The sequence below is a fragment of the Echinops telfairi genome, unplaced genomic scaffold (genome assembly GCF_000313985.2).
Source record: "Echinops telfairi isolate 266 unplaced genomic scaffold, ASM31398v2 ScPeMD7_7461;HRSCAF=8499, whole genome shotgun sequence".
NCBI classification, from domain to species: Eukaryota; Metazoa; Chordata; class Mammalia; order Afrosoricida; family Tenrecidae; genus Echinops; species Echinops telfairi.
Window position 1 is genome coordinate 797,506 of NW_022111361.1, and position 10,412 is coordinate 807,917.

The following is a 10,412-nucleotide window of genomic DNA, read 5'->3' on the forward strand; positions in this document are numbered from 1 at the left end:
TCTCACTCTCTCACTGTCTCATTCTCACTCACTCCCTGTCTCACTCTCATTCACTGACACACTCTCACTCTCTCACTGTCTCATTCTCACTCACTGTCTCTCTCTCTCACTCACTGCCTCACTCAATGACCCACTCACTCACTGTCTCAGTCACTCCGTGTCTCACTCACTGCCTCACTGTCTCACTCGCTCACTGTCTCACTCTCATTCACTGACATACTCTCACTCTCTCACTGTCTCATTCTCACTCACTCCCTGTCTCACTCTCATTCACTGACACACTCTCACTCTTTCACTGTCTCATTCTCACTCACTGTCTCTCTCTCTCACTCACTGTCTCTCTCTCTCACTCACTGCCTCACTCAATGACTCACTCACTCACTATCTCAGTCACTCCGTGTCTCACTCGCTCACTGACTCACTTGCTCTCTGTCTCACTCACTCACTCACTCACTGCCTCACTCTCTCACTCACTCACTGCTTCACTATCTCATTAGCTCACTCTCACTGTCTCACTTGCTCACTGCCTCACTAGCTCATTGACTCACTCCTCACTGATTCACTTGCTCGTTGTCTCACTCTCTCACTGTCTCACTCACTCCCTGTCTCACTCTCACTCACTGCCTCACTCACTCACTCCCTGTCTCACTCTCACTCACTCACTGCCTCATTCACTCACTCCCTGTCTCACTCTCACTCACTGCCTCATTCACTGTCTCACTCTCTCAAAAAAAAATTTAAAAAAGAAAGAAAAAAAAACAAACTGCTGTTTGCACATAAGAATTTTTTTTAAGTCTTTGTATGTTTTCTCCATTTAAGTGTGCCCTTTCTGAAAGGCAAGAAGCAGGTGGGTAAGTGCCTAGTACTGTGTATTTGGGGGTGGGGTGGGAAAGAGGAGGCTTTCTATTCTTGTAAAGAGTTAGTCTCAAAAACGCACATGCGCAGTATCTATCTTATAGGGTTGCTATGAGTCAGCATCCTCTAGGTGGAAGTGAGTTTGTTTTATTTAGTACAGTGTATTTTGATGGAATGCCATTCAGTTGAATATTACTGTAATTCCAATGCTCCCCGGCAGCATACGTGCAGCTTACTTTTATACTCCCATTTAGTCATAAGGAGCCCTGGGCTGCTAGCCCAAAGGTTGGTGCTTTAAACCCATCAGCTGCTCTGCGAAAGGAAGTTGAGGCAGTCTACTTCTGTCAAGATTGACGGACTGATAAACCCGAGGGTCTGTCTTACAGGGTTGCTATGAGTTAGAATTGACTGATGGCAGTGGTGGTGGCAGCGGTGTTTTTAGTTTGTTTGTTTTTTTAATTTATATTTTTTATATCCTATTGTCTCTTACGAGTGAAAAATGTAAAAAAAATTCATTTTAATGGGGGCTCTTACAGCTTTTATAACATTCCATAGATCAGTTGTATCAATATATTTGTACATATGCTGCATCATCATTTTCAAAACATTTACTTTCTATATGAACTCTTGGTATCAACTCCTTTTTTCCCTTCCTCCACCCGCTCCTACACTCGTGACCCCTTGACAAATTATAAATGATTGTTTTTATAGCTTACACCGACCGCTGTCTCCCTTCACCCATGTTTCTGTTCATCCCCCTGGGGCTGGGGGTAGTGAAAAACTTTTGAAGGCAGAGTATCTATCTTAATGTTTAAAACTTTCCAACTCCCATCCTCATATAATATGCTATATTGTGGCAGATTATTAGATAGCCTTTAAAGAATAAAGTATTAAAGAAATAATGGTTTAAATGTATCGAAGAACAGGAACAGTTTAAAGGAATATTCATGTTACATTGCAATAAATGAGAATTTTAAGAGGAGTGTATTTTTTTTTTCTTGTCAGCGGAGTTGCCAGCTGATCCTGTTAAAGAAAATTACGTTTGTAAAGTGAACAGCTGTGTTTTTTCTGTTGCCTTCCCTACTCCTTTCAAATCAAGAGTACGTCTTGTAGCCGTTTCAAAGGTTAGGCTTTATTTTTTTTCACAGTGCAAATACTTAACTTATTACAACCTTTGTGTAGAAAATATTCAAGTTTTTTTTCAGCGTGAGTGTGGTCATTCTGTTGAGAAATGATATATGTACAAAATTCAGATTCTTGGAAACTGTCAGTCTCAGGCCATCTTTGATACTCACACCTGGAGCGTAGCCCTCAGTTTCATCTTCACGTTACCAGGGAAACCACTTCGGTCTAAAAAGGAACAAATGTGTTAAGTTCTCATTGTAGGTAACTTCTAGGCTTGTTTTTTTTGTTCTGAAAATATGGCAGCAAAGAAATTTACTCAACTTGATTTAACTAAATTTTAGTTCAATATGTTTATTTTCTAAACATATTTTAATATATATATATATATAAACTTTAGTTTTTGTTTGTGGGTTTCTTAGAAGTAACTTTAAATGCTTTTCTAAACCATGAAACAGCTTGGAAACATCTCGGCTACACGATCTTTTTTATTTTTTATTTTTTAGGCTACATGATCTTTATAATTTTTTTCAGCTCTCAAATGCAGGGATTTCATGGTTCAATAAGCCATCACCCATAAGGGTTTAATTTATTGGAAGGCATTTTATGTCATAATTCAAATTTACTGTTAAGTCATAAATGCAAACCTTGGGTTTGCAAAACAATTGTAAGCCCTTTTTGGGTAGGTTTGTTTTATGTCAGGAGCTAGAATGGTGAATGAGGCCTATTCCCTTATCTCAAATTGCTAATGCCCTAATGAACCAGTTGCCATCTCGTCCAACTCTTGGTGATTCCACGTGTCTCATTGTAGAAATGTGCTCCATAGGGTTTTCAGCACGTTGATTTTTTTTTCTTGAAGTAGATCACTGAGCTTTTCTTCTGAGGTACCTCTGAGTGGATTCAACTGCCAACCTTTAGATTAGAACTCAATGCATTAATCATTTCTACCACCCAGGGACTCCCAAGCCCAAGGGAAGGAGATAGGTAAATTACAAAGTCCCATGATTATCAGGGTTATGATAGGGGTAACTATAGGAGCTATGGGAACTGAGGACCACCCTTCTCAGTCCCAGGAACTCAGAAAAGACTTTCTGGTGGCAATAATATCTATGTTGAGAATGAAAGTACATCTCAGTTAGGAAACAATCATTGGTAATAATAATAACCATCTGTAGGTCAGGCAGAGGACAAGGCATTTTACATATGTCGGTTAGCACTTACTGCTCCAAACATATGGTAAGGATGGACTATCTCCGTTAACAGAAATAAAAACCCAGTTTTAGTGATACTAAGTAATTCAAACAAATTTCCATCGCTTCTATGTGGCATAGCTGAGATTTGAATAACAGCAAACAAATTTTAACAGAAAAGTTTGGAACAAGTATAAGTATGAATATATTCATGATTTTATATTGTGTATGTATAATGAGCCCGGGGGTGGGGTATCATATTAATCACTTTCCCTTTTCCCCTTTAGTTTGGAAAATGGGCAGATCAACTTGGGGATGGAGGAGCTCACCTTATTGGCATTTATCTGAACAGGTACCACGGGTTTTCTTTTCTTTTTTTTTTTTAACATTTTATTAGGGGCTCATACAACTGTTATCCCAATCCATACACACATCAATTGTGTAAAGCGCATTTGTACATCATTTCTCAAAACATTTTCTCTCCACTTAAACCCCCGACATTAGGTCCTTATTTTTCCCCTCCCTCCCCCCTCCCCCCTCCCAACTCCCTCATGAGCCCTTGATAGTTTATAAATGGGTATTTTGTCATATCTTGCCCTGTCCGACGTCTCCCTTTACCCACTTTTCGGTTGTCTGTCCCCCAAGGAGGAGGGCATACACAGTTCCATGTAATCGGTTCCCTCTTTCCTACCCATTCTCCCTTTACCCTCCCTGTTTTGCCACTCACACCACTGGTCCTGTAGGGCTCATCTGTCCTGGATTCCCTGTATTTTCAGTTCCTATCTGTACCAGTGTACCTCTTCTGGTCTAGCCAGACTTGCAAGATCGAATTCGAGTCATGGTGGTGGGAGCAGGGAGGAAACATTTAGGAACTAGAGGAAAGTTGTATTTCTCATCATTGTTACATCGCACCCTGACTGGCTCATCTCCTCCCCGAGACCCCTCTGCAAGGGGATCTCCAGTGGCCTACTAATGGGCTTTGGATCTCCACTCCACACTCCTCCCATCATTCACTATGGTGAGATTTTTTGTTCTGATGATGCCTTACACCTGATCCCTTCGACCACGGGTTTTCTTGGCTAAGTAGTAACCTGACTTTCCTCTGCTCTGTTTAATTGCAGTCATTTCTTTTGCTTTGCAGGCAGGGTGAAAAATGGGAGCTCCAGTTAAAAGGCTCAGGAAAGACCCCATACTCCCGGTACAGTTTGTTTTGTTCTGTCAGTTAACAAAACCATTGATAATGTCTTCATTACAAATGGACGTCTTTGATCGCTTTCCTGTAGAAATGGGGATGGCAGGGCTGTCCTTCGTTCTTCAGGGAGAGAATTGCTGTGCAGTGAGGCTCTGCACTACCTCGGAATTCCACCCAGCAGAGCTGCCAGGTAGTTTGTTTCTCCTTCCTCCACCCTCACTAACTGGATCATATTACCACCAGGAATGGCAATAGTGCATCGAGCATTAATAAAATTAACTTTTCTCTTTTCGGTAATTTCTCATAGTTTCAGGTACTTCTTGATAGCTGAGTGATTATAATAGACTGGTTCTTTAATTCCATTAGAATAGTGGCTCTGGATTATGGAAAAACGAGAGGTAGTGTGATTGTGTTGTGTTTATTAATGCCTTTATTTCTTTTTTTTGTCCTGACAATCAAACTTTATTGTATGCATGTCTAGCCTAAACACTTTAATGCCTTTATTTCATTTCATTTTTTTCCTTATATATTTTAATGATGAATTAATGGGAAAATTGTTAATTTTGTTGAAAGTTCATGAGCACCAAGGTTTTAGTGTCAGACAGAAATGCGTAGTAATTTCTTTCTGACTTTTTAAATTTCTCTAGAAATCCTACTCCCGCTGTTTGATTTCCTTTCAGTGCCTGCATCAGAGGGTCATGTCATAAGAGGAGCCAAAGCAGCTCTGGATAGTCAGAACCCTTCTGCCAGATTGCCTAGTGCCAACCTGTTTTCTGGCACTGCTTCTGTGTCTTCTTCCTCATCACCTGGCACTGGTTCTCAAAAAAAAAAAAATCCAATACACTTATTATTTATTGAAAAGCATCTGACTCTAAGTGGACCTGCTCAGTTCAAAGTCTTGTTCAAGGGTCAACTGCAATTGTATGTCATCTGGCAACTTCGTGTACAACAAATATCCCTTCTTGTAAAGCTTATATGAGATGCAACACGCTCAGCATGGTGTCTGAGTCAAAGTAATTAAGTAGTAGCTGTTCTTTTAGGAGCCCTGGTGATGCAGTGGTTTAAGTGCTCAGCTGCTAAGCAAAATGTTGGTGGTTCGAACCCACCGGCAACTCCATAGGATAAAGATGTGGCAGTCTATTTCTCTAAAGATCTATTTCCATTAAGCCATGGAAAAGCAAAATGGGTTGCTATGAGTGGGAATTGATTTGATGCCAGTGGTTTTGGTTTTAGTTTGTTATTATATTAGCAACTCCATGAAAATGGTGTTCTTGATATATATGTCTTTTTGTTAACTGATATATATATACATGTATATGTATATGTGTATATATATATATATATCAGCTAACTTAAAAAGAGTTAAAAGAGTATTACTACGAGGGTTCCAGTTTATACATGCGTGGGCTAGTTGCAAATAAGATGTATTTAAACACGTCTCTACAGTCGGGATGGCCGCAGACAAGATCCTTCTGTAATGTAATTGCTGAGTCTCATTTGGCTGGCTTAAAAAAAAAAAAGATACTTTTGTGTCATGGAAAAATTATATTGAAGGCAGGGCTAACATCACATTTTTAATGAAACTCATAAAGCAAGTTTATAGAAGCATCAAGTGTTTTAAGAAAAGTCAGGGAACAGTTGTATGAGCCCCTAATAAAATGTTAAAAAAAAAAAGAAAAGTCAGGGAGACCTCAAATATTGGTCAAGAGAGAAGGGGAAGAGTGCTGAGCTGAATGAATGAAGAAACTGTGGCTGACATCCAAGATGCTGGTGGAGGAAGACCCTGGGATGACCAATGATGCGAGAGCTACTGAAGCTCAGATCTCACATGGCTCGGCATTTCCATTTTAAGTTAGCATCTTGGCATCTGCAAGCATTGTGCGACCAGTCTTTTCAACAATACTGAAGCTAACAAAGACAACTTCATGGAATGAATCAAAACTGGGCAGGAGTCTTGGAGCTACCGATACAATCTAGAGAATAAGGTCCAATCAAAACAGTGTCTTCTGAGGGACCCTGCAGGGCTGGTTCAGTTCAAAGCAGAGAGGCCAGCTCAGAAGGCTACAGTGACTCCTTGGGTTGAAGGACACAGAATGACCATAGGGACTTGTTATGAACTTTTAAGAAAATTGCATTGGTGAGAAAAGAGGCAGGAAAGTTGCACCGAGGAATTTCCCTGCACAACCTTCTGCCAGAGTACTAGTGGCTGTCTGGAGAGAATTTCACTGGGAATCCGTATCCCCTTCCACACTACAGCTTGTCTTGTCCCTCCAGACTTCTTCTTGTTCCCCACACTCAAAGAGCTTTTCAAAGGAACACGATTTGAGTCCCTCAGGGATTCTGAAACTGCTGTTTTGACATAAAGTCACGAGCACAGGACTCTGGGAGGGTGATGAAGAGTGGATAACTGTGGCGGAAGGATTCGGTATAAATTGAAGAGTGCAGTAGTTTTCATGGGAAGGTTGGAGAGGAGATGGAAATGCCCCCTTTAGAAATGTATAGAGGACACGTTGAGTAACAATAGCTTCACAATTTGATATTTTCATTTACATAAGACAAGTTTATTTTATAGTTATACTTTTTAAACTGACACTAGCATATGTCTAGCTTTTAATACATATGTTTCTATGAATATTCTGGGAAGGCTAGAGTGTGTCATGCTCTTTTTATTACTCAAAGATTACATAGCATTATTTAGTGTTGAACTCTTTGAATTGAGATCATGACTATTCTCTTATTTTTAGTCTAGTTGTAAGTGATGATGATGTATGGAGAGATCCGCTTTATGATGGAAACATTGTGAAAGAACGAGGTAATAATTTTTTAAATATTTATATAAGTTCTTAAACTTGGACTGAGCTCTTAAAAATAGTAGATTAGACATCTTTGCAGTCTAATAAAAAATGAACCTGTGGTTCTTCAAGATGTAATTTCAGCGCTACAATATTCTAATAAAATATACTTTCTCATGTCCAAAGTATGCACAGTCACTGGTCTTAAGTAGCACACAATTTTCTTAAAGCATTGACAAACCTTATGCTATGGTTATGAGGTCAGGGCTAATAGCAAGGAACCACTGAATAATAAGGTATCAGAAGTCAGTGTACGGAATCGTTTCAGCTTTGTTGAGGAGGGGGAAACAGATCTCGTACAGAAAGCTGGGCAGGATTTCAGCAGGGGGAAGAGACAGTGGGTTGTTCAGAGCAGAGAAGGGCATCCACAGAGGCCCTGAAGTAGAAGCGACTGAGGTAGTCCGCAGAGTGCCAGGGCCAGCACACCAGAGGCCACTGCTCTGTGATGCACATCAAGTAAAGTCTAAAATGCATCGTAACATCTAAATACAAACGCAATGCTTCTTACAAGCAGCAACTGCATTTATGAATTGTGTTAAGAATGTCTGTAACCAAGAGAGAAGAAGCCAATAAAAGGCAAAAAACACACAATGATGGAGTTGTTTTATTTCTCCAGTTCAGTACATGCGTAAGTTAAAAATGATCTGAGCATTTCTTTTTAGAGGTTAATTTTGAATTAGCTACACTAGTGGAGGGCAACTGTAATATGATTCATGCTGAACAATTAGTTCACTACTTTCCGTCTGAGGGACCCAGGAGGAGGCACGGTCCCGAGGCAGTGGGGTCTGATGGTGGAAGGAAAGATTTACCTAGGTTGGGGCCTTGGTATTTCTGAAAGGGTTATGGCTTCTAATATTTGAATGGATTCAGGCAGAAAGCAATAGAAGAAAGCCCTTCACACTTTATAAAGCATGGATTCTTTGTTTTTCAGAGAAACTCCATTACTACACGTCTTTTTTTATAAAATAATTTTCTTTTAGGAAAGCACGTAGCTTACCGAATAGTTACATGCTAAAATAAAGCTTTCTCTTTAAGGTGCAGTAGTGCTGCGTATTGCAAAATCATGGTTCAGAATTGGATCACTAGAAATTTTGGCTCATTATGGGGAACTGGATTTACTAAGGTTAGAAATTTACATTTTTGTGACTAGGATAGGATGGACCTGTCTCATTTCTGTACTGTGAAGTTAAATGCTTTCTGTTTTCTTGTGAGGACAATGAAGAATTTTCAATTAAGAAATATTTTTGTGAACTGCTTTGTTCTTATCGAGGTGCCCTGGTGACTCTATGGTTAGGGATTTAGGTGAGCAGCTTGACCCCCACAGTTGCTCCTGGAGAGAAAGCTGTGGCCGTCTGCTTGTGTCCAGATTACTGCTTCCGAATCGGAAACCCTTCCCTCCAGGGGCAGAGCGAGTAGGAACTCCTGCAACATCAATGGTTTCATTTTTAGTATATGTGAGTAGATTGAGAAAAAGAAGTGTAAGGCCCAGTAGTCCCCTTTTCAGGGAATACTAGGGGAACTTGAAAAAGTTCATGGAAACACGGAATTAAAAGCTAATGGAATTTCTCCACAAGCTTTTTGAAATATCCTGGTTTAGACTGGTATGCAACCCCATTGTAGCTCATGGCCTCCATGCTGCTCAAGAGATCTAGTGCAAGTGACTGAAACACCCCCGTTCTTCAGACTCAAGAGCAGGGGTCCTCAAACTTTTTAAACAGGGGGCCAGTTCACTGTTCTTCAGACCCATTGGAGGGCTGGACTATAGTTTTAAAAAAAGCTATGAACAAATTCCTGTGCACACTGCACATACCTTATTTTGAAGTAAAAAAACAAATGGGGCAAAAACACCCGGCGGGCCGGATAAATGTCCTCGGCGGGCAGCATGTGGCCCGCGGGCCATAGTTAGAGGACACCTGCTCAAGAGAGTCAGAACTCTGGGATCTCTTGTGTTCGTCTTTGTCTCCTGTCTCTCCTCTACCTACCTGGATTCTCATTTTGCCATATGTTTCACACTGGTTGATATGGATGTGAAACTCAGCCCCTTCCATAGGAAGAAAGCAAAGAAAAAAATATGAACCGAGTACATCTTCCTGAAAATCTCTGTGGGGAGACAGAGGAAAGGCTGTTTCAAAGGAGCAAAAATAATAAATTTCCTCCTTTGTGGCATGCTGTGCAACTCTCACCTTTCTCTGATGGCTTGTTGTCTGCCTGCATTTGTGCTTACGAACGTCCATCTTACTTTTTCAGGAGCTCTGGTGGTGGATTAGTGACTTGGGATGCTAGCTGCAAGGTCAGGAGTTTGAAAACACCAGCGCTCTGTGGGAGAAAGACGGGCTCTCTGTCCCGGGTTCACAGTGTTGACAGTCTCAGAGACCCAGAAGGGCGTTCCTCCCCTTTCCTCTGGGGTGGCGATGACGTGACATTTACTCAGTGGGAGTGAGTGGTATTTCTTTAAACAAACACATCTCCTCATTTAAAAGTAGTTCTGTTTCTATTTGTTAAGGTAATACAGTTTTCAAGCATACAAGAAATTCGTTTACACAAACAATGAATCCCACATTGTCTATCAGTGTTGTAAGTCAAGATACCTAGTCCTTTAAGAGTCCTGGGGGTGGGGGGGGGGGAATGGAAGAAGCCAAGCAGAGAAGTCAGCACACTTGTTTGGAGCCCTTTCTAACTCTTCACTAAATGTTTAGGCTTCCAGGATTGTTGAGAACGCTCTCTGTTCTTACTTCTCACTTGCATTTTGATTCCCCAGGCCTCTGAAATTGTTCTGTTCAGTGGCCACATTTCAGCTATATATTTTTTGTCTCTCCGGCACTTGATGTGGACTGTTGTGGCTTTCTCCTTAGAGGGTCTCCACTGGCCAACATGACTTTGTTCTCACAGATGAAATATTTAAGTCTGCCTGATTCTATTCTAAGTAATCAGCTTCTTTAACCTTGCTTTCTGTTCCAAAGGATTCCATCTACACAGACTCTAGTCTACTCCTCTTAACTGGATTTCAATAATTCCTAAAGAGCACATCTACTTAATTTTCTTCTGGATGCCCTCTTCTCTGAAACAATCAACATCAGATAGTCAGTTCATCAGTCGTTGGTTAAAATAGGAAATAGGCCTGTCTGGATACGACAGGCTGGATGAACAATCTGGAGGAGAAAACAACGGGACTGACAGTTCCGGGGGGACATGGGAGAGGGG

General features: G+C 40.8%; 1 protein-coding gene across 1 annotated transcript in view; it reads left to right on the forward strand.

Annotated features, from left to right (window-relative positions):
- LOC105979814 (protein adenylyltransferase SelO-like) overlaps nt 1-10,412 on the forward strand; it is a 52,576-nt gene that overhangs the window by 2,524 nt on the left and 39,640 nt on the right. The window contains exons 2-7 of the mRNA XM_013008152.1: nt 1,861-1,979; nt 3,455-3,519; nt 4,309-4,365; nt 4,451-4,549; nt 7,104-7,171; nt 8,247-8,334. Coding sequence (XP_012863606.1) covers nt 1,861-1,979; nt 3,455-3,519; nt 4,309-4,365; nt 4,451-4,549; nt 7,104-7,171; nt 8,247-8,334 — 496 coding nt within the window. The remainder of the gene's footprint in view (nt 1-1,860; nt 1,980-3,454; nt 3,520-4,308; nt 4,366-4,450; nt 4,550-7,103; nt 7,172-8,246; nt 8,335-10,412) is intronic.